This window comes from Diabrotica virgifera, chromosome 3 (genome assembly GCF_917563875.1).
Source record: "Diabrotica virgifera virgifera chromosome 3, PGI_DIABVI_V3a".
Lineage (NCBI taxonomy): Eukaryota > Metazoa > Arthropoda > Insecta > Coleoptera > Chrysomelidae > Diabrotica > Diabrotica virgifera.
Genome location: NC_065445.1, coordinates 128,951,901 through 128,978,063, shown reverse-complemented (window position 1 = coordinate 128,978,063; position 26,163 = coordinate 128,951,901). Strand labels below are relative to the sequence as shown.

At 32.6% G+C, this 26,163-nt stretch overlaps 1 protein-coding gene across 1 annotated transcript in view; it reads left to right on the top strand.

The window, feature by feature from the left end:
* Nucleotides 1-26,163, top strand: part of LOC114339210 (glutamate receptor ionotropic, kainate 2-like) — a 192,667-nt gene that overhangs the window by 70,812 nt on the left and 95,692 nt on the right. The window contains exons 3-7 of the mRNA XM_050645520.1: nt 1,385-1,623; nt 4,214-4,412; nt 13,346-13,591; nt 18,282-18,503; nt 24,367-24,573. Coding sequence (XP_050501477.1) covers nt 1,385-1,623; nt 4,214-4,412; nt 13,346-13,591; nt 18,282-18,503; nt 24,367-24,573 — 1,113 coding nt within the window. The remainder of the gene's footprint in view (nt 1-1,384; nt 1,624-4,213; nt 4,413-13,345; nt 13,592-18,281; nt 18,504-24,366; nt 24,574-26,163) is intronic.

The window sequence follows — 26,163 nt, the reverse complement described above, 5'->3', positions numbered from 1 at the left end:
AAGGAAAATCCATTCAGAGAGCCCTTAAGGATGTGTTTGTGACTTTTGTTAGAACAAGCAAAATATTAGAGTTTTTTTTTTATCATTTTTGTTGTTGTTTTGTATAATCTTTTTTTAATTTAGTTTATTATAGTGAGGGCAATTATTCTAAATTTGCAGTTACTTGAGCGTTATGGGGACCTAGATTGGGTTGGGAAGAGTAGGTCTAGCTACCAAAAAATGTGTTTTCCATTTTAGTGGGGACTTTTTATTTTTTAATTTCATTTTCTATTTTTAACAATCGTCTTTTCCGACTATAGCGCTATCTATCCATAATTCGAAAAATATCTGGAATAGTTGTTACTTATTTTTACGTAAGGAATCAAAATCTGCAATATACCTACAATGGGGCTCCTATTTAAGATTTTAAATAATCTGATCCCCCACCCCACCTCTGTGGGTAGTGTTTGATGTCATTCGATAGATTTTTAAGAAAATTGAACACGTATTTTTAAATTTTTTAATCTTATGTTCATTTCGCGAAATATCGCGGGGTTCCTACTTAAAATTTTAAAGTTACCCCCAACTCCTTTCCATGGGATGTCGTGTTTGATATCATTCGATAGATTTTTGAAAAACATTGAACAAGTATTTTTCAGTTTTTCGATCTGACGTTAATTTCGCGAAGTATTCGCTGTGAATGTGACTCGCCCATTTCTTTACGCCCTGGTCAAATAGGTAGTTAACTTACGTTATCTTAGTCTGACGATTTTGAGTTTATCTAAGGATAGATTTCTTCTCGGACCCCCTTAACAAACTCCTCTGTATTAAGATTCCATATAATATGGTAGGGGTACATTTACAGGATACCAGGTTTCTCCCCGTGTGATTTAACTCACTCGAGTAACTGCAAAAATATCCGCTTGCGGCTTGGGCTACCTACAATTATTATGGTCTTTGTTAGAAATTATCTTTACTTTTACTATTAAAATAAATGGTGGCTCCAATTACTTACATGATGGGGTAATGGGTGCCAAATCATTTTTTAAATTTGTTTAAATAAATTCTATTATAATTAGTCTTGTGTAAAAAATGTCAAATATAAAAAATTATGCATATAAATCTTCCTATATAATATAAATTTTTAAAGATAAAGATTAAGGCAGTTTTTGTTTTTATTTGATTCAGCGTTGGACCACCATCTCTACGATACATTTTTAAATTTTATCAAAGGTTAATAGTATTGTTTAAATAAAAATATTCCCTTAGGTGGCTCCCATTCACCCTCTCTCCCTTATATTTTACCATACCAACTAAAAAATTATAATCTATTAAACAAATATTTACTTAAAATTATTAACCTGTTAATTAATTAAAATTAATTATTAATAAATTTTTGTTTTAGGTACGCTGGGATGATTACCCTACAAACGGGACGCTTATCAATTTATATCCCTATCCTGATACACTAACTAGAACATATTATGATCTTATCGTGTCATGGAACTGGAAAGATTTTGTAATTTTGTATGAAAATAACGAAAGTTTGCAGAGAGTTGGCGAACTTTTGAAATTATTTGATCCTTCATCCCACAGAATCGTCGTAAGGCAGTTAAATGTTCCGAAATCCGGAGGAAACTTCAGGTAACTTCTTTGTGGTTTTAAAAATGGTGTATATCAGAAATAATAATACAATATTATTAATGAAAATGTTTATTTATAATGAAAATATATTTATTTTAAAAAACTTTAATATCGAAGTTAAAAACTTCAGTAGTAATTATTGGTATAAGTAATTTAATTAAAAATTAAAAATCTACACGGATTACATTGATTGTTCAGAAACAGTTTTCGGAGTCACGGAGTACCTCAAGGTTCTGTTATTAGCCCCACCCTTTTTCTTCTTGCTCTAAATGATATATGCACCCCAATCCTATTCAATCCGTTTAATATGCCGATGACCTAATTTTTTATTGCCATGGGAAAAACATTAATACTTCCTGCAAACTGTCACAGTATTCAGTAGATCTCCTTCAAAACAAAATTCAAGACCTAGGTTTATCCTTATCGCCAAACAAATATAATGTTATTAAATTCAGTAGAAAAGCCACCTCCTCCGACCCACTAATCTCAATCAACAACAATCCCGTACTTGTAATGGACAAGTATTGTAAAATTCTGGAAATCATTTTTGATTCCCCACCAAACTGGAAATATCAAATAAATTCTACTTAACTCTATTGCAGGAGCGTCCTTTGAAATTTTGCTAGGGGGGCAAACATTATATTATATACAATACATTATATATGCAAACATAATACAAAATTGATCTATTTTTTGTAAAGTTCAGTCATTTTCAGGGTCAGGGGGGCAAATGCCCCCCTGACCCTATCAAATGACGCCCCTGTTCTATTGCAACTGAACCTAATAAAAACTCTTTCACCCTACCGTTGGGGTGCTGATGAGAATATAATTCTTACAGTCTACACATCTCTAACACGATCCAAAATATATTACGGCTGCTTTATTAACATGTTCGCCTCCAAATCTGACCTAAAACTATTAGATTTTGTCCATAATACCGCTCTTCGTCCATGCCCAGAAGCTTTTAGCTCCAGCCCACAGGAAAGTTTTTAATGCAAAAAGTCAAGTCCCCTACTCTTATAAAGAAAGCATTCCTAGAAATACTAGAAAAAACATCTTTTGATTTAATACTTTACACTGATGATTCCAAAAATTATTGCCGTGTAAGATGCACACTACTTAAAAGATCTTATAAGTTCCACTCGGTTGTCCTCATTATGCAGTGTTCACACGAGAGAGCAGTAAATCATCCTCCAAGCCTTTAAATTCATTTCTACCTCATTCAAGAATGAAGCATACCGATTCGCTTTTCTCCATATTCTCATTAAAATCGATATTTACTGATCATCCGCTACTTCAGAGTATACACGATATATATCAATCTCTTTATGACAAAAGTCTCACCTATCTTATCTGGGCCCCATCGCACATTGGTCTTGATGGTAATGAAACTGCTGATCACCAAGTAAAAAGCGGTTACTTCATCAATTAGACAAACAACTCAAACAACGATCCAACTAGGCAAAGACCTTAAAGCTAAGTTTAAAAAGTCAATCCTAGAATCTTGAGAAACTCGTTGAAATAACTGTGAAACAGCCTTAGATAGAATTCAACCTGACTTGACCAAGTCTTAATAACTTTACCTGCAACGAATCCCGAATAATAAGAAGACTACGAATCGAACATAGAAAATTGATACCTGGATCTTCTTCTTGCAGTACCGTCTCCTCTCGGAGGTTGGCTACCATCACAGCAATCCTCACTTTGTTGGCTGCAGCTCTGAACAATTGTATTAAACTGCACCGATAATACCACTCCCTTAGATTTGGCAACCAAGAAATCCTCCTCCTAAATTTCTCTTTTCCGAGATTTTTCCTTGGATTATAAGCCTTAGCAGGGAGTCTTTTTTTCCTCTCATTATGTGGCCTAGATATTCCAGTTTTCTCGTTTGTATGGTTTTTATCACTTCGCATTCCTTCTCCATCTTCACATCTCCACATGGAAACTTAATGCCCACCAATAATGAACGTCGAACATGTAAGTGCAATATAACCTTTACTGTAAACCACATATTATTAACAGACTACCAACAGTACATCAGCTATACCCGCAAATAAACCATGAAGACATCGCTTGAAGATATCCCGAACGATCCAAATAAATACACCAAGGTGGTACAGTTCCTGAAAGTATCTCTTTAGTAAAATTTAATAGCTATTTTGTAATCTCTTAATAATAATAGTTATTTTGCCAATGGCCTTAGTTATCGAGGCATTTAAGCTAAATAAAAAAAATTGTTTGGAACAAACAAATGAACAAACTTCAGCCCATTTTCAGTGGTTTCAGCCCCAACTTTCGGGTACTTTCTAACAGCCGCAGAACCAAACAGTATTTGGATTTTTTAAAGTGTTGTTTACATTTTAAAAACTACGAATTTTTTAAAAACATAAAGTATAAAATAAAAAGTATAAAAATTTAAAAAGTAGATATTAAAAGTACAAAAGTATAAAGTATTGGACCGCTGATGCCACCCAACTCAGAGCTTTTTTTATTATTTTAGGATATAACAGATATTATTATATGCACGACTAGAAATTTAGATGTTTTATCTTTTATTAAATATATTTGTAACCGTATTATTTTCATATAGGTCGGTGCTTAAAGAAATATGGCGATCAGGAGCAACACATTTTGTGTTGGATTGCAGTATCGAAATATTGGAGGAAGTTTTGAAACAAGCTCAACAAGTGGGCTTAATGACCAACAAGCACAACTTTATCATTACTAACCTCGACCTGCATACAATTGAATTAATGCCGTATCAGTACAGTGAAACAAACATCACTGGGGTAAGCAAAAAATGTTAACTACTTACTTTTAATTCATAAGATACACAAGAGTTTATAGTATGGGCCAAAATTAATAAATTTTTACTAAAACTAAGATTTCATAAAATAATATTAATCCAGTCGGGTGAGACAAAAAAAGGCCTAACCTTGCATGGCGAACTTTACCAAATTTTATTATTCTAACCTTTAGAGGGGATTAATATGTAGTTTTTTAAATTGTAATCACCGAGGCGGTGCCTTGATTATTTACAACTATATAGTCACAAAATATAATTATAGTCACAAAATATTATAGACGAGCGGCACACCCCCCGAAAACGCTTATTTCTAGAGATACTGACCACGGAGAGGTCAATGGCCAATTTTACTCATCTTCTTCTTCACTTGCCATATCAGAATTATCCGACGTTGGCGATCACCATTGCGAAGGCTTGTCGATCTTCTGCAATATGGAATAATTGTCCTGCATTTTGATAACTGAGTCCACGTAAGATCTTGCAGGAAATTGGAATTATTTTTATTCGATATCTCAGTCTTTTTGAAGTCTTCGACAAAATGGCGAGGACTTAAATTGTTGAAATTACGATTTCCCACAATTTCTTCTTTACAGTTTTTTTCGTGCGGCCGACATTTTTCTGGTTAATAGCTAGTAGTAGTGAGTAGGTATAATTTTTTTAATATCTTATTTAATATTAACTTACCAAACATAAATGGATAGAAGTTATCCACACGTATTCTACAAGCTCAGCTCTAATAAGGTAACCACCCAAGTCCATGAACTGAAGAACGCTGATTCAGACATCTTACGTTTCCTACTGTTATCATAACATATTTCTTTCTTAGTTAAAATTATAATTATATTCAGTCTAGATTCTACCTTTGCATTGTAGAAACATATTGGTAACGACCTTAGTGTTAAATAAATCTTTTTAAAAACGGAACTTCAGGAACATCTTATAATATCTACTTATTTGTTACATGTACATTTGTACATACACAAAATAGAGAAAATGATGTTTTATGCAATTTTATTTGATTGATTTTTTGTGCTACAATCAATATCTAAGAACCTACGTTTATGACAAGCCTCACGAGACACAAGCGATTCACGAACCCAAGACGCTGATGACATCAGTAGCAAGCTATAATTCAAAACGAGTCTAAGACCTTAAAATATTGATTTTAGCAAAAAAATAACAGAATTCAAAATGGTATAAAGTATAATTCCCTCCACTTTTGTTTATGTACAATTTTGTTGTAAAGTTAATAATAAACAAGATTTAATGTAAACCAATTACAAAAAACTCGAAGATGTACCACAAGGTTATTTATTATTGTTAAAAAACATATAAAAGGACGCGTTTCGGCTTTACACAAGCCATCATCAGCTTAAATACAGGACAAAAAACAACGGACTGACCTACAATGTAAAAATATCCAACGTTACACATGAGAATAAAGTAAATGGTGACAACGCCCACCTCAGTTTAGGAACTTACCAGAAAACCAGGAAGGAGGAAGAATCAGCTAGTTTACATTATACAATATATAGATGTACACATTTCTTCATTAATAATTAGCTATTAATAGCATTTTGTTATTATTGTATTGTAAAATCCTCAAGAACTTCCGCATGTAGAGGAAGTCCCTACATTTCAATAGGATATTGCGCCTCCGCATTATGCTGTAGATGTTCCAAGGTACGTAGACGAAATTTTTCCGAACAGGTGGATTGGAAGACGTGGGAGTGTGAAAATTTAAGATAAAGTCATGTATCAATTACTGGATTACTTTCAAATTCTTAGATTAATAATTTGAAATCAATAAAATTTATTTTCATAGCGCATATCTTTGAAATTCTGTCCGTTAGACCCCAAGTATCATACCTTTTTAACATCAGCTCATTTTTTCGATCTAAAAATGTCACAACGTAGGTACAGAGTGTACATTTACCTCATACATATCAGCTTAATGTATATCACCCTGTATAATCAAATTTTATGGTAGAAGGTAGAACATTAAAATTAAAACTCCACGAATTCCAGATATTTTTAAAAAGGATTAAGGAAGTATCTAATTTATTACATATTTTACGGACACTCTGTATAAATTCCTTTTTAAATAATATTCTTGCATTTCGATTATCGCTAATATCGTCACTAAATATTTGAATAGGATTTATAAAATGCAGTTATGTACTTCTCATTTTTACTATAGTTACTCGGAAGAGGTAAAAATTTTAATGAACATATTTTTTTGTTATGGTAAAATGTAAATATTCGCATTCCTAGAAGTTAGTCTTTTTGATAAACAAATTCTTAAGAAGGTTACAAGAGGCAGTTTAAGTTTATGGAGGATTATAAAATTGGGATTCTACCTCGTACCTCCATACTTGAATGGTTTTGGACATAATGATATGAATTTAACAATAGAAATTTACTGTTAATCTGTACAGTTGAATGTTTTATTGTAACTTATTTCTCAGTATAAACTTTGCTAAATCTGTAGGTATTAAGAAAATAATTCCGATTTTAAGAAAACTAGCACGTTTGTATTTTACGCGTAGTAGGAAAGAAATCTAATAGTTATTACAATCTTTTCAACTTTTCAGTCTTGAGAAAGAAGTTGAAGTTGCTGTTCGTCCATTTCTGTTTAGGAACCTAATTCCAAATTTTTCGCGTTTTTAAAATGTTTAATTACGATAGTGATGATAGTTTTATGGACACAAATCTTCCTTCTCCAAGTCCAAGTGAAAATAGTGAAGTGTCAACTAAGTCGACTGAAAGCGTTAGCGGCGATTATACTCTTGACGAAACTTCGACATTTCGGAGCAAGTTTACATGCTTTTTTGAGTTTAAAATTATTGACAAAATAAACAAATTAGCGACATGCAAATTATGTAACAAACGAAAAATTAAAAGTGAGTTTAAAGTAAAACTTTCCGTTACAACTACTTTAAAAAGGCACTTATTAAGTAAACATCCAAAGGAATATGGTACTATTTTTCCAAAGCTCTCTCAACCTGGAACTAGCAAAGCTGGACCACTTCATAATTTCTTAACAATTAAGGTAAGAACACATTTTACTATTGTAATGTCAATATTCAAAGTATTAACGCCAAAGTTTTCGATGTGCCAAAACAATGCAAATATTCAAAAATAATATTTTATTATTTTTTTGCATGATGTTTCAGTTTTTATTTATTATTGTTGGAAAAAAAAGTGTAATAAAATTTTTTGTTCATAACCAGTTTTTTTGGGAATTTTCTTAATAAAATTTTGGTCGATGTAATAATCTGATAAATATTTGGCATTAAATAATTGCTTAACGTTAAACAATGTTGTCAAACTGAGTAAAATTATAAAATTTTAAGCTGTTAGTTTTCAGTACTAACAATTGCATTAATTATAATGAAAATTGATATACCTACTTAACCTAAAATGCAAATCCGAGATCCATTGTCTAGTCGCAACAGAGGGGGTCCCGTGGGAAAGTTCGAGCTCCCCGTGATTTAATGGTGGTATTATAAGTTTTTTGGGTCGCTGAATCCAATGGAAGTGGTCTGGAAGCCCAAATATGGTCCGTTTAATTGTTATTAACAAATTATGGTAAAATAAGGGCTTTATGAGAAGCCCTGTAAAGAAATTGATAGTATTAAGGTCTTTTTAGATTCTTTGGATAATTCTGAGCAAAAAAGGTCTCTTGTGATATTTGTCTAAAATTAGTTGTTGTCGAGTTATAAGCGATGACCTCTGCCAAACGTCATTTTAAAGAGGAAGGATGAATTTGCATTTTTTTATTATATTTTTTAAAAAACACTTTTAAACTTTAAAAGGTGATAATTCAATAGTAAATTTAATTTCGAACAATTTTGCTGTAGAAATGTATGTACTAAAAGGGCATAGAACTCATACTATGCACCTTAGTTCATAGGGGTTAATTCACCCCTTTCTCAAAAACGCACCCCTGTAAATGGAAGCACTCCGCGGTGTTTTCATATTTAGAGGTCCATTGACCATATGAAACAAGAAACAATAAAACCCCGTGAACGTTGTAGTTCCTTTTAGCCATCTTATTTTGAACATAATCAATAGCCTAATATATTCTCTTCTATTACATCATCATCATTATACATATTTGCCTTTTTTGTCTTGAGCCACATCAGAATAAATATTCTTTACCGCCATGTCATTCCTAACTTTACCATAACGGCTTCTTCTTCCTCTCTTACTAGCTCCAGGTGCGACACACATTTTCGCTTTTTGGATGAAATGGTACCTTTGCGCATTGTACGCGCCATAACCACCTTAAACTTATCTCATTTTATCTTTAATAATTGGTACCACACCCAAACTCCCTTTTATGTTTTTTACCATGTTTTATCACTTTCATTTTACTTTTATAAAACTTTTCCGTCTGCGACAAGTAATTCTTGCCGTTTTCGTCCATAATTTAGTTTTTAATTACTTCTATTTTTGTGTTGTTTGAAACCAAAGCTTACAAAAGTCTGAAAGGAACCAAAAATTAAAATATAAAATACGTAAAGAACATTTAACACTTAACAACCATTGTCTCCTTATTCTTGCTAATATTCTTGTTGGTTCAATTGCCGTAAAGTTGGTAAAAATAATTTTGTTTACCCGCTGGGCTGCTATAATAATTCTAAACAATTAGATAATTTCTCATTATCTATTACTACTTTTCTCAATGATTTAGTTTTTTAACAATGTAAATGATATTGACTTAAAGAACAAATAAAAGTTATAATTAAAATATTTTATATTTCATAATTTTCTAAAAGACTAGGTCAATTTAATTTGTTTATTTATGGAAAAACCAAAAAAAAAGTTCAAAAAATTCAGCGCCCAATTCGGTAATCCCTTTAGTGTGCAGTTCATTGTACCTACCCAACGACCTCCAATCCTATTTTAACTATTAGCGGGCTCTGGTAATTTAGTGTGAATTCATGTTGGCTGGGAAATAATAAATAGCAAAATAAATACAATAAAATAATAGCTTTATTTTAAAAATAATTCAAATTTACATTCAAATATCAAGTAATTTACACTCGTTTATGTTTATTGCAGAAATCCGTGAATGAACCTAAAGATGAAAACTTTATCGTTGATTGGGTGGTCACTAAATACCTACCTTTTTCGTTTTTTGACGACGAAGCAACAAGGAACTTCTTCGATCAAATCAAACCTGGAATAAACCTGCCTGGACGAAAAGCTTTAAAGAGAATGGTTGTGTCCCGTTTTGAACAGGATCAAAAAAAAGTTATGCATATACTACAACAAAACACATCAAGAATATCTTTTACCATTGATGGCTGGACGGCAATTAATGGAAAATCTTATTATGGGATCACCGCCCACTTTATTGATGACCATTGGCAACTCCAGTCTGTAGTTATCGATTTCTCACCTTCACATGGGCTTCATACTGGGAGAGATATTGCCAAGTTGTTTTATGAATCTTTGCAGAGCTATGGCATCACATCGAAAATTCAAGGCATAACTGTTGACAACACTGCAGCAAATACAACGTTCATGCAGGAGTTAAAAAAGCTTATTCCTTCTTTTGATGACGTTAATCAACATTTTAAATGTGTAGCACATATTCTGAACTTGGCTGTTCAAGATTGCTTAAAATCTCTGAAAATAGAAGAAGACGTAGGAGGGGAGGCTGAAGATGAAGAAAGCAGTAACGTAGATGAAGAGGTTGAGTTCGAACACAACGATGTTCTAGATGAAGATATTCAAACACCAACTAACTGTTTGGATAAAATTCGTTATATATTTAAGAAAATAAAAAAATCTGAAAAATTACGGATCCGTTTTAAAAGTGCGTGCCAAACTGCTGGGGCATCTACACAGATTTCACCTATTCTGGATGTTCCAACAAGATGGAACTCCACTCATGATATGTTGGATGTCGCATTAAAGTTAAAAAAGGGGATCGACTGTCTATGTGCAAGCGACAGTGTCAATAAATTAAACAATTTTCGACTACACCAAAACGAATGGCAGATGTTAGCTTCCGTCTGTAAATTTTTAAAGATGTTTAAAATAGTAAGCGAAAACCTTGGAGGAGACAAATACGCAACGCTTCCATCAGTGATAGTCAGTTTAAATATACTGTTAGACAAAATCGAATTACAATCAAAGTTGCTTGACGATAAACCGAATCGTTCCTGTGTAGATGAACAACTTTTAACTGCATTTCAAAAGGCCAGAGATAAAATTTTAAAACATTACAGACAAACAAATTGGATTTACTGTGCAGTACTTATTTTAGACCCAAGACATAAACTTGAAGCATTTGATAACTCACTTTGGGGAAGGGACTTAAAGAACGAATCGTATTCAGTGTTTAAAAAACTGTTAAAAAAGTATGAAGGAAATCAGCAAGCTGTAGAAAATATAACGCAAAGTACATCTGAATCGTCGGTGGTCATGGAAGTACAAGATGAGCTTGAAATCAATTTCGAAAGCTATTATCAATCAAAGGTCATAACAAAACCAAAAGACTTAAGTACTGAATTCTATGACTACATAGCACTCCCGCAAAGTACTGGCAACGAAGATATTTTAAAGTGGTGGCAGGTAAATAAAGGAAGATTTCCTGTTCTTGCTGAAATGGCCAGAGACTTACTAAGTATTCCTGCTACGTCCGTACCATCTGAGCGATTGTTTTCGAAAGCTGGCTTAATTATTCGAAAACAACGCAATAGATTGACTAATGAATCGGCTAAGTGCCTCTTATGTCTAAACTCTTGGGTAGAAAACCCAATTTTGAAAAATGTGTAAAACAATTTTTTTTTTAATTTTAATCGTTTAAATTAGTTCTAGGTTTAATTTTATTTATTGTTGAAGTAGAGTCGTATATGTATAATTTGGTAAGAATAGAGTTATAATGTTATTTTTAAATATATACCTACACTTTCCTCCTTTCCTCTTGTAAATGATTTTTATTAACAATGTAATTTTTTTTTAAATAGTATCTCCGATATAAAATGTTAATGGAGATACTATGTACCTATTTATAATTGACTGTAAGTGTACAAAAATATTTTTCAGGTGACACAGGTTTTTTAGTTACTTAAATTAAAAAAAAAAGAGTTACAACTCATCTGTATTAAGTTTAGTGAAAGATTTATTTTATGCGAATCTAGTAATATAAGACAATAAAATACTTGATACTTTTTATTTATATTTTTTATTTATTTATGCAGGCCTTTTAGGTGGTAGGTACTACATTACAATATTACCAATAGTATTATACAGTGTGGCAAAGCCAAATGGAATAAATTCATTATTTCGTGAATGAGCGATTTTGGAAAAAGATCTCAAAACAGGTCGATTTTTATTTTTAAATTACGATTTTTTGGCATATATAATACCTACATATATCATACTAATGACGTCATCCATCTGGGCGTCATGACGTAATCGATTATTTTTTTAAATGGGAATAGGGGTCATGTGCTAGCTCATTTGAAAGGTTATTAAATTCTCTATTCAGTAATATCAATATTAACATAATTATGTATACAGTGTGTCCAAAAAAAAATTCGAATTAAATTAATTAACACAAAAAGAAGAATGTATGTAATTTATTTAATTCACAATACATTTTACTGCTGTCAGAAAACATAAAAAATGTTTATTTGACAAATAAACACAGCTTTTCGCTTAAATTAAATGTTCAAACTACCAAGAGGCAGGTGAGTGGCATCTTGAACATTGAATTTAAGTGAAAAGCTATGTTTATTTGTCAAATGAACATTCTTTCTGTTTACTGACAGTAGCAAAATGTATTTTGAATTAAATAAATTACATATACATTCTCATTTTTGTGTCAATTAATTTAATTAAAAAAAAATTGGACACCCTGTATATTATGTTAATATTTATATTACTGAATAGAGAATTTCATAACCGTTCAAATGAGCTACTATCATATACGAGTATATGCCAAAAAATTGTAATTTAAAAATAAAAACCGACCTGTTTCGGATTTTTTTTCCAAAAGCGCTTATTCACGAAATAATAAATTTATTCCATTTGGCTTGGCCACACTGTATGTACATATGAATATTGATATTTAAAAAAATGTTTTCATAAAATATGCTGCTTTTTCCTACTCCGATTATTTATGGATTAGTCTGGTCGTATTAGACTTTACTTTTTATTGTTATTTGTATTATTTATTATCACTACACTGTACGAAATCCGGGTGTTATCAAACAATTCATCCACTATCTTGTCATAATACTTAATACAAATATGCCATCTTATTTGAAATTTATATTAAACTATCGTAATATATCTACCTATATAGTTTCTCAGCGATAAAACTATTTTCTTGGCTTCCTTTAAATCCGGTTATTTTAAAAAGACTGACATTATTTCAGGACGAACACTAAAATCATACATTATCATAGTTTTTTAAACAGAAATTAAGACAAACTGTGAAATAAACATTTTTAATTTCTCCTATTTGTTCATTAATCTAAGAAAAAAAATATCTCGCTCTTCTTGTCTCCTAACGTTACTATGACAGAGTATGTAGCTATTATGTGAAAAGCATTTAGTGAATTTCTTATTATTTCTTATATTTGACTATTATAAGTAAAAAAAATTACTACGAATGTTATATTTTACATTCATTATTATGTTTTTGAGCTCGGCTCGGCTCGGCTCGAACTATTCGAGCCGAGCCGGCACGAGCCACGAGCTCAACCTGCAAGCTCGAAGTTCAAGCCGAGCTTCTATCTCGAGCTCGGCTCGAAATTTCGAGCCGAGCACAAGCTTTTCAAAAGCTCGGCTTGGCTCGGCTCGAGTCCATCCCTACACACGCGCATGTGTATGTTTTTTCCTCTTATTCTGCGTTTGTATTATGATGTATAAACTTTTATTAAATTTCAGATGCGATTTGTAGACCCGGATGACGAAGGTCTTGCCGAAAAAGCGAAAAAGATCTATAAACAAAATCTCGAAGTATTTACTGGATACAAATTAAGATTGGAAGAAGCTTTAATTTTTGATGCTGTCATGATGTTCGCAGAAGCTTTGAAGGCGGCAGAACCTTTGATAGAACCTTATAGCATTAGTTGTTACAACGACAAAGAAAAGCTTAGATCTGGCACGACTATTGTCAATATGATGAAGAATGTAAGTAACGATATTGTTTTTATAATTAGAACCTGAGTCGGTTATACTGTTTAACAAGATGGGCTAATGTCAACTTTATATCCCCGCAGTGGGCCTTATTAACTTTTAATTCCACTTTAGATAGTGGTTTATAATGTTAAGGACTTTTCATCTACAAATACTCATATTTGTTATCCTGTATCATGATAGACAGATCAAAATTCTTTAGATGAACTTGATGTTTTATGTTGTTTCTGTCTGACAACGTGAATATTTATTACAATTTACTACTTATCACCGCCTAACGAAATAAAATTAAGATCTTAAGACGTAAACTGGGCATTGAAAAATTGGAAGATCAGTCAGGATGAAAAAATTATTGTCCTATCGAATGAAAATATTTAATAGAAAGCATTAGAGGCATAGAACATTAGAGCATTTTAGGGCTATTATAGGCCTGGATTCCGCGTACCAAAAACAAGTTTATTATTAGCAAGCTGAAAATTGGTTAATAGCTTAACGGTGTCTAGTCGGACAAAATTTGATGAACGGGAACACTGGAATTCCTGTTAAGAGGGGAAGTTTTAATTGTGGAACTGGTTACCAGTTTCAAAGGTCAAACTGCAAAAACGTCCTGTATTAACGTTTCAGCGTCCAAATCGGATGCCGTTGTCAAAATACAAAAAATATTATTATTAAACAAAAATGTTGTTGCTTAGTAAAATATTCTTCTAATAATTTATTTAATCTGACTCATTAATATCGGCAATTCAGACATATATTATACATTTTAAAGTAGAAGACTTCAAAATTAATAATATTGCCAATATTTGTGAGTTGCGTTCCTGGGACGACTTTACTGAAAAATAGTTCAGTTGATTACATGAAATCAGCCCCAACTCAAGAATATTCGTTAGAAAAAAATACATAGCATTCTCTATTTTTAATATAAGACTGACTTCCAATATTACTCTAACGTTTAATGGTCTTGATGTTTCACTAGAGAATTTGATAGATCTCAAATATGTCAACACGCATGGGATAATGAACATAGAGCTCAGTGGAGAGATTCAAGTATAGTCCTGAAAGAAACAGATAGTAAAAAGAGAAAAATCAAAGAAGCGGTCTAATTATGCTAAATGAAACCAATTGGTTCGTAAATTCCTCGGTAGACTGCAGTAGGATGTGGTTACCCAATACTAAAAGAAGAAGTCAATAGAAAGAAAATACCACGATTAGTAAGTCAATAACATCGAGTTAGTACATTTTCATAGTTTAGTATTATTAATATTATTTATAATTTAAAATAACATATTATGTACATATTAAGGTCAGAATTTTCTATTAGTTTTGAGAATAAATTAAAGTAAGACCTAATAGTCTAGGCGCCAAATAGAGGTCACCGTGTCATTTTCAATTCTGATGGACAAACTCAACGGTTTCTTATGGATTTTTGGCTGCTGATTACGAATTTCTAGGGGGGATTTCCATCTGAGTGGTAAAAAAATTGTTATAAACAATTTAATTGTTTATAATGCTCTGGCTCATAAACTAAAAGAAATAGAAAAAAATGTTTTAAATAAAATTTGTTCCATAACAAAAAACCAAGAAAGAACCGTTTACTAAACTTAAATCCGACAATCAGAACTCAAGATATTGTAAAATTAGTGCACAATGCAAATTTCAAATTGCAAAATAAGTATTTTTCGAAGCTTTATCGATCGTAACTCGGCTTCTGCGCATGGAAATGAGCCCTATAAGGTGTCTTTTTAAAGCTTAATTAAGAAACTTCCAAACAAAGTTTGTTAAATTATCTGATCTTCATTTGTTTCAAAGTTATACACGGTTGAAGTTATAATTTTCTCAAAAAAATTGTACATTAATTTGTTTATAAAGGTTTCAATCAAACTTGAGCTATAAAAATTTATAGTTTAATTAACAATAATGATAAAACAACTCAAATGGAACAATTTGAGCTTAAAAATGTTCGTAAGTTTATTTTTGGCTAAGATGTCGGTATTTTAATGGCGCGCTATGAGGCGCAAGATTGGTTCACAGCCAAGTAAGTATGTATTCTTCGACGCTTTATCCATCGAAACTCGGCTTCTACGCAAGAAAATGAGCCAATATGTGATATCCATATAAAAATGGATCGAGTTCTTTTGCAGCATCATCATTGCATATAAAACGAGAATTTATGATGTGGCGGCATACACACAATTGACGGGCCTTGATGATGCTGCAAAAGAACTAGATCCACTTTATATGGATATCATATAGATAATTAGACTCTGAAGCCTCAAAAAGTTTTAGTTTCACTGCCTACAAGAACAGACTTGTACCACCATGTAACTGTTAAAATTTGGCTAAGAACTTATGCAGATGTAAAAAAGCTGATATTCCCTGTATATCTCTATGCAGATTTGCAGATGCATGAAAAAAATGTTTGTAAAAATAGTACTAATAAATAATATTAACTTACTTTTTAGTTATACTTCTGAAATATTAGTTTTTAATGTTTTTTTCTCATTTAGTGCAAAAAATAGAAGACAAAGTTAATAGAATGAAAGGTGTGAGGTACAGTATGATGATTTAATTATAAGAATTATATGATCAAATTTTATTAGGATTTTCAAAAATGAAAAATGAAGATAACGTATGTATACATAGAAATTATAATTTGCATCGAGAAGTTAGCGCGTGAACCTTAACGCGGTGAGCCGATCTTGCGCCTCATAGCGCGCGTCATTAAAATATCGACATCTTGGCCAAAAATAAACTTATGAACATTTTCGTAACCTCAAATTGTTCCTTTTGAGTTTTTCTATCATTATTGTTCATTAAAGTATAAATGTTTATAGCTCAAATTTGCTTGAAACCCTTATAAACAAATGAATGTACAATTTTTTAAGAAAATTGTAATTTCAAACGGGTATAACTTTAAAACAAATGAAGATCAAATAATTTAATAAACTTTGTTTGGAAGCCTGTTAATTAAGCTTTAAAGCGACACCTTATAAGACTCATTTGCATGCGCAGAAGCCGAGTTACGATCGATAAAGCTTCGAAAAATACATATTTTGCAATTTGCAATTTGCATTGTGCACTAATTTTACAATATCTTGAGTTATAATTGTTAGATTTAAGTTTAGTAAACGGTTTTTCTTGGTTTTTTATTAAGGAACAAATTTTATTTAAAACATTTTTTTGCATCTCTTTTAGTTTATGAGCCAGAGCCTTATAAACAATTTATAAACAATTAAATTGTTTATAACAATTTTTTGACCACTCGGATCGAAATCCCCCCTCGAAATTCGTAATCAGCAGCCAAAAATCCATAAGAAACCGTTGAGTTTGTCCATCAGAATTGAATATGACACGGTGACCCCTCTGGCGCCTAGACTATAATACTTACGATGTCGAGATAGTATCACGAGGTTTTTTCCTGGTTTTACCTCGTGATTTACAATGGAATCACTAAAGCTAGAATTTTGTCACCGTTGCATGTGGTTGTCTTAAAAATACAGATCACATGCTATGATTTTTTTGTTACGGATATTTTTGAATTGGGGTTGATTTCATGTAATCGAATGAACTATTTTTCAGTAAAGTCGTCCCAGGAACGCAACCCACAAATATTGGCAATATTATTTTAAATTCTTCTACTTAAAAATGTATAATATATGTCCGAATTGCCGATATAAATGAGTCAGATTAAATAAATTATTAGAAGAATTTTTACTAAGCAACATTTTTGTGTAATAATAATATTTTTTGTATTTTGACAATGGCATCCGATTTGGACGCCGAAACGTTAATAAAATCATTTTTTAATAAAATTGTGGCTTATTTCCCATTAAAAATAGTTAATTGCAAAAATTCCACAAGTAAATAGCTTCAGAACAACACGAAAACGTCCCATGTATTTTGTCGCAAAGAACTTCCAATTAATTTGTTACCCTTTCATTAAACTCTCATGCAAAAATCCGTTTACTATTTTCCACCAATATAATTCCTGTCATTTAACATGTTCTACGTGTCGGACATATTAAAATGTCCAAAATATTTGTCAAACAAGCATTTCTTCTTATATTATATAAAGTTTGCTATTAAGTAAACTTAAAAACAACCTGCTAGTTTTCACAATCATAAACTTGTCATAACGACATATTACACAATTAAAATCAGGTTCCACAATTAAAGCTTCCACTCTTCCAGTCATGCATCAAAGTTTGTCCGCCTATACACCGCCTATACACCGCTTATAACAAATTTTCAGCTTGCTATTAATTAATAGGGTGTCTGACTTCCACGCATAATGCCGGGGTTCAAATTGTAGCTCCGGCGAGAACTATACATTTTTAAAATTATCTACGGACCCCAGGTCGACTCAGCCTGAATAATGTGAGTACCTTGGGTAAAACTGGGGGTAATAATAGACAATTGAAGTTTAGCACTGGCCCTGTTACCTATCTTGTATACCGTAAACCCTAGAGATAGTAGACTAGTCTCCTATAATCCCAAAGCTGCGTTCGCGGTATAAAAGAGAGACTATTATTATTACAAACTTGGAGGTATCCTTCAAGACGATCGGATGACCCGATGGTTCCAGAGTCTTGCAGGCTAACCTCCAGCATAGTAAGATAGATTCGACAAAACTTAATATTAAAAGTGTATAACCATTAAAGTTGCTTTCTTCTTTATGCTTTAGCTAGAGTATATTGGTTTGACAGGACCTATCAAATTTGATATTAAAGGTTTTCGAACCAATTTTGCTTTGGACGTATTTGAACTTATGGAGGGAGGACAGACCGTTGTAGGACACTGGAATAATTCCAAGTTACCGGCTTTGAACATCTCTAGATTATATCCGCCAAATGACTCGGATGAATTTGATATTAGGAATAAAACATTTAAAGTCATGATTACATTGGTAAGTCTAAATAATAATCGAAATTAATTTTGAAATAAATATTTTCGACTATTTCATAATCTGGATATTATGTAATACTTATGTATACAAATATGAAAATAGAAATAAAAAGTTACACAAAATTACTAAAATCTCTAACATAAAAACTACAATTATCATTGTCGTAAGGGCATTTAGAAATTTTTTTCATATTAATTTAGGCGGCGTTCTTACTAGGGCGATATCCGATAAGCAACATTTGATTGCCACGACATATTGCTACAGTTTATTCGCATCAGACATGCACTGGATATAAACATTAGTTGACAACGATGTCGTCATCGGCAATATAAGAGATGGCTATTTCCGTTCAGGTTTTGAATATTGTTGGATAACAGTTACTTGTATGATCGCGTAAATTATTAAATTATTTAATTAATAGGATTTATATTTCACTATCTGTGTATTCAGTGATTAAAATAATTTATATACTGTACAATAAAATCTAATAATCGAGAAAAGAGACAAACTGATAATGTGATGTTAATAATATACTGTTACTATGAAACGAGTAAATACCTTTTGAACACCGTTAACAACTATAATCTTTGTTTACATGCACTGCATATCCTATTGGAATTTAGTGTAGGAAGATTCAAAGAGAACGGACGATAAATCGTGGCAGCCGTGCGATGATGGTGGAAGTACAATTCTCCTTAGTTACAATAAAATTATGAGCTCAAGTGAGGAAGACGTAGTGGCTTATTGGTTTAGACGAAAAATGAAAAGAAAACGATAATACTGGGTAAATCCTCATAATCTCATCAACTCGCACCATAGCTCGGCTGTTGTTTCCAGAGAGCTGTCTCAAGAGGAATTATTAAAGTTCAAAGACCTGTATCTTTTATTTCTAATGTAGTGCTCGTCACATCTGTCCTACTGTAAGCAGTAGGTACTTAAGGGAATAGTTCCAGATGCACTGACGAGCTTTCACCAAGTTAATTAAAAGAATCACAGAATTGTATTCTTTTATTCCCGACATGTTAACAGCTTAAAATATCGTATGAAATAAATCGTCAGGGTGACCGACATGTAGCACTTCAAACGATATATCACTTGCAATATGTTGTGCAATCGCGCGGAAGTGAACCTTTTTTATCGTCTCTATTTAGATTTTTAGGCTAAGGCCGGACAGGCGATAATTTACGGCTCCGTAAGAGCAGTAAGCGCTGTAAAATGAAGCGGCATTAGCTACAGTAAAAAGCATGGCCAGACGGGAATGTAAATTACGGCGTGTCTCGAGATGATGTAAGGCTTTGGCCACACGGGCGATTTTTTACGGCGCCGTAAGAGCCGTAAAAATAAGCGCGAAAATGGGTCCCACGGTGAGAATAGTAGATGGCCAGAGTGAGCTGTAAAATATCGCGCAGCAACATCGAACCGGCTCATCTTTGGCGCCGTAAGAGCCGTAAAAATAAGCGCGAAAATGGGTCCCACGCTGAGGGACGAATTCATTTTATTGGCGACACGCCGTAATTTACATCCACGTGTGGCCATGCTTTTTACAGCGCTTACTGCCGCGTAATTTTACGACAACGTCGTTTGCGACACGACGCCGAAGATGAACCCGTTCGATGTTGCTCTGCGATATTTTACAGCTTAGTCTGGCCATTCACTACACTCACCGTGGGACCCATTTTTGCGGTTCACTTTACTGCTCTTAAGGCGTCGTAAATTATCGCTGTCTCTTAGTTTAAGTATCTGTTTTTGAGTATCGCGTATCGCATGTCGTTTACGATATATCGCTTATCTTTTATCGCCCGAATATGATCGTCGTCTATACTTAACACCAACCAGATGCTGTTGTTTATGTGATAAGATTTTTCAAATTAATATTTCGCGAATATGTAGTATGTAGTTAAAAATGTTAATGGGGTTTAATTTAAACAATGTAAAGCTTGGTTTCAAATGCAATAGCGAGTTGAATGAAATATTTTATTTCGTATACGACGGGTATCGACGACTAAAGACTAAAAATTTGGCTTTGTTTGGCTTTGTTTATTTTAAATGCCCATTTCTTCTCCTACTTCATGAATACGATCAAGCAGAATTTGGAGACCGTTAATACTTTCTGACAGAATTAATGTATCTCTTACGTTTCTAATTACATTAAGTAGTTCCTCGATGGTTTTTATTCCATATGGCTGTCTCTCAAGTCCTTCTTAAAGAACTGGTCAGAGTAAACATTTAACAATCTTGGGGACAAAATTCAACCTTGTCTGACTCCTCGTTATATGGAGATTGCATCAGTGTAGTTATCTCCAATTTTTACGATATCAGTTTGATTCCAGTAGATTTTTAATGACACGAGTATCTTTGTAATCTCTTTCTATATCATCTGAATTCATTTTACATGCTCTAGTTTATCGAATGCCTTTTCGAAGGCTACAAAACATGAAACGACATGTTTTTTATCACGGCTTTTTTTAATAGGATATTTAGCGCAAAAAGTGCCTGTTTGATTCCCATAGGATTTCTAAAACCAAACTGGGTATCTCCTAGGCTCCTAGGTCCTAGATCTTCTTCACATTTGCTTATAATTCTGTTGTGAAAAATTTTAGGAAAATCTTAAGAGTGTGACTTGACATATTAGGCTAATTATTTCTGACATTTCTAATGGTAGGGAAACGAAAGCAGGGATTTTTGCAGTTACTCGAGCGCGTCAGACTGTTACATGGGGAGAAACCTTGTACCCTGAAAATGTACCTCTACCATATATTAGCTTTTATTGCAGGGGTGTTCGTTAAGAGGGGGCCGAAAAAAAAATTTATCCTTAGAAAAACTCGAAATCGTCAGATTAAGATAAGGTAAGTTAAGTACATGCAAAACAGAGTATATTTTAAAAATCTGACGATTGGAGCGGGGCGTATAGTCCATTCTTTCACGGTTTTTGCTCTAAATTTTAAAGAACCGCTTGGATTGACATGAAATTTGGCATACGTATAGCTTACATGTCAAAGAAAAAAAGTGATATTGTGCCGATGTGTGCTTTTGCCCTGGGGGTGACTTTCACCCCCTCTTGGGGGTGAAAAAATATATGTCCAAAATAAGTCCGGAAATGGGTAAACTGACTAATTTTAAGTAACTTTTGTTCTATAGAGCTTCTTCGCCAAGTCAACACTTTTCGAGTTATTTGCGAGTGAATATGTTAATTTTTCAACAAGATAACCACATTTTTAGACGGGTTTTCGCTAATAACTCAAAAAGTAAGTATTTTGTCGAAAAAAACGTTCCTAGCAAAAATATAGCATATAAAAAATAAAAAAATGATGTACGCGTTAGGTCTCTGGATCTCGTAGAACCAGAGTTATAGCCAATGAAAAATAGATTCATATTCACCAAATTTCAAATAGAATATTTCGACGTGAAATATTCAAAAAATTAAGCACTTTTTGGGGAAAACCCATTGAAACTTTTTTAAAGTGTTTAAAAAAAGCTTTATTTCTGTTTTTACAAAAAGTTTCTAGCTTTAAATTTAAGCAAGTTACGCTCAAAATAAAGTTGGTCCCTTTTGTTTTTGCAAAAAAAAATCGGGAAGACCACCCCCTAATTAGCAACTTAAATGAAATTAATCGTTACCGCTCCACAAATTATTTTACTTATGTTGTGTTTATATGATCTGTAAGTTTCATCGTTTCAAAGTGATTATTTTTGAAAAAATTTGGTTTCAAAATAAAATTTTTAAAAATTTAAATTTTGAAAAATATGCTTTTTTTCAAAATAACTTAAAAATTGTTAGAGATACCAAAAATCTCGAAAAACAAAAAAAGTCAGATTTGCTTTTCTGAATATCATGTATTTTTTTGTTTTTCTGTTAGACAAAAATTGATTAAGATTTGGTGTTTCTAAATTTGCATACATTCGTGATCAAAGACTCGTTCAACCCCTTTTAACTACAGCCCTTTCAGTAATAAGGACTTTGAACCGATCAAACTTACAGATCATATAAACATAATATACACGAGTCAAGAAACTTGTGAAGTCGTAACGATTAAGTTCACTAAGATACTAATTAGATGATTTTCTCGATTTTTTTACCAAAACCAAAAGGGACTAACTTTATTTTGAGCGTAACTTGTTTAATTTTGATGCTAGAAATTTTTTTTATTAAACAAAAATGAAGCTTTTTTAGACACTTTAAATAAGTTGTAATGAGTTTTTTCCGAAATGTGCTTAATTTTTGGTTATTTCACGTTAAAGTATTCCATTTGGAATTTGGCGAATATGAACCTATTTTCCATTAGCTATAACTCTGCTTCTAATACCATCTATAATATACACCATTTTTTAAAATTTTTTACAGGCTATATTTTTAATAAGAATGTTTTTTCGACAAAATACTTACAATTTGAGTTATTTGCGGAAAACCGTCTAAAAGCGTGGTTATTTTGTTGAAAAAATGAACATATTCACTGCCAAATAACTCGAAAAGTATTGACTTAGTGAAAAAACTCTATAGAACAAAAGTTACTTAAAATTAGCCAGTTTATCCATTTCCTGACTTTCTTTGGACGAATATTTTTTCACCCTCAAGAGGGGGTGAAAACCACCCCCAGGGCAAAAGCACATATCGCCACAATATCACTTTTTTTCTTTGACTTGTTAGCTATGTGTATGCCAAATTTCAAGTCAATCCAAGCGGTTCTTTAAAATTTAGAGGTTTTGCAATATTTTGCCGTTAAAGAACGGACTAGTAAAGGAATGGGTGAGTCCCAAAGTTTCACAAGAAAAGAGCGAATATTTCGCGAAATGAATGACAGATCGAAAAACTGAAAAATACACTTATTCAATATTTTTGAAAAATCTATCCAATGGCATCAAACACCACCCCCATAGAGGTGGAGCGGGGGGTTACTTTAAAATCTTAAATGGGACCCCCTTTTTTATTGCAGATTTAGATTCCTTACGTAAAAATAAGTAACTTTTATTCGAGATATTTTTTTGAATTATGGATAGATGGCACTCTAATCGGAAAAAACGATTGTTGGAAATGGAAAACTAAATTAAAAAATGGAAAGTCCCCACTAAAATGGAAAACTCTACTTAACTTTTTTTGGTTTTAGGACCTAATCTTCACAACCCAATAGGTCACCATAACGCTCGAGTGACTGCACATTAGCATACTTTGCTCCCCTACCATAAGCATGATTGTTAATAATCATGATTGTTAATAAGCATACATTGTTTTTTTAGATATTGCGACAAATATCAAATTAAGTCAGTCTGTGTGAATCACTCTAGTGTTATCAATAAAAAGTTTTTATTATTACGTCTGTTATTTTCATCTATTAACTTCAGCAACTCAGTTGGTGTATCATCTGGATTACAAGCTTTCCTAATTTTAACATTTTTTATAGCTTGTTCAACCTCTGATTTAATAATTTTCTGGACCATCACTCATCATTACAATTTTGATAGAATTCTGTAGTGTTATTTCTGTCATCCTCAAACAACTGTGATATAAACAGTTGCCATTGTCGTTTATCTGCTATCATTGATACACCGTATTAACATAAAATTTTTACTAATAACCATTTTTTTGCAAGAAAACAAAATTCATGTTACATTATTTCTAACATTGGTTATCGATCTACTAGGAGAAAAACATAACTATAGGAGAATAGCTGTATAGTAGCGACAGCGATATACTATTTTATTTATTTTTTACTCAAAACTTTTGCTCAAAAAGTATAGCGGTATAAAGAAGTGTTTAGGTACTATAAGACCTCTAATTTTTTAAACAAAATAAATGTGCCATGCTATACCCGTAGTAAAATGTTTTTTTTTATTTATTTCAATGGATTAACAAATATTTGAAATTTAGACTGAGCCATACGGCATGAGGGTTGAATCAATGGATCCTTTATATGGAAACGACCAGTATGAAGGGTTTGCTGTCGATATTATCAAAGAATTAGCAGCTATGAGAGGATTCAACTACACATTTATAATTCGAGAAGATAAAGCAAACGGAAACATTAATAACGTAACAGGAAAATGGACTGGGATTATAGGCGACTTAATAGATGAAGTAAGTAAATCTTAATTTTCAAAATGTTAAATAAATTTAAATTTAAAATAAAAAAAAAAACATAAATAGAATTAAATCATTATTATAAAGGATTTATATTCCGGATGGAATGTTTCCCGCTCGTACTCTCTCATACGCCTATTGCGGTGAATCACTCCATTCTTCTTGTGTGTTGTCAAAGTTTGTTATATGACTTTGCTTTCGTTACAATTGTCTTTCACTCGTTTCAATGTGTGCATAGTTCCATCAAATTTCTCACTTTCAGGATTTTGATGACTCTTTTTTGACAGGAAATCGCCTTATTGTACCCCTGTTTCTATAATTGATTTTATTCCACTTTTTTCTGTTGTTACTTTAGCTCGAGATCCATCCATATTAATTTTTGTTAGTTTAAATTATAAATAATTATGAATGATCTACTTTAATTACTGATTTGCGTTTTTAGGACTAATAACTAAATATTGATGATTTTGTAGTTATTGTATCATGTTATTTGTTGCCGTCTTTTGAGTTTCAATATTGTAAGAATAACATAAAAAAACACCGGAATAAATAGATTTTTAAGTAGTTACAGTATATCTAACACTGTGTGTTCTGTACAACATCAGAAAAAAGTCTACAATAGACAAATTGGTAAAAATTCATAATTGTATGTTAAAGTGCATAATATGCATCCAAACGTGCATAAACATGTCAAAATCAGTATATTGAGGGCCAGATTTTGTTAATTGGGTTTTTTGGGGTTGCTGAACATGAAAACGCCATAAAAACTGACTCCCGTAGCACCTGGTGTCCACGGTTAAGCAAGTCATCTGGAGTTTCGAGGAATTTCGGGAATAAATTGATACAAACAAATTACTTAAGGGGTTTTTGGGGTTACTGAACACTATTAAGCAATCAGAACCGACACACGGAGCACCTTGTGCCTAGGGTCACTGTTAATGCACTTCATCTGGAGTTTCGAGGATTTTCAGCACTAAATTAATGAAAACAAATTAATTACGGGGTTTTTGGGGTTACTGAACACGACTAAGTTATCAGAACCGACACTCGGAGCACCTAGTGGTTACAGCCACTGCTAAGTCACGTCATCTTCTGGAGTTCAGTGGCGGCTCGTCAGAGGAGGCAAGGGAGGCTCAGCCTCCCCATAAATTTTTTACACACTCTATACTGTTTTGTTTATCATGAATCGCGCAAACAACAATTACTCTCACTATTATACAACGTGTAAATTCCATATTATCACTAATTATCCATACGTACGGAGTATTAGCATTAGAACGCATGATCGCGTCTCAGTTTTATTACATATTATTGTAGGCAGGACCCTGGGTTATCCCGAGATGCATGAACGGAGCCGAGAAGCCCAGCATTCTCCGTTGCTAATGCTCCGTGCAGCGCAGCAGGCGTTTAAGGAGACCCGGTCTCCTAACAGTGGCATCTACGGCGGCATCACACGCTGCTTGGAGATATACCAAGGGAGGCAGAGTACTTTCTCAGCTCCGTTGGGTGGTTGGGTGCGTCTCGGGACAACGAATTTTAGGGTCCTGACTAAAAATAATGAAAAATCTAAAAGTGCGAATTTTGTTA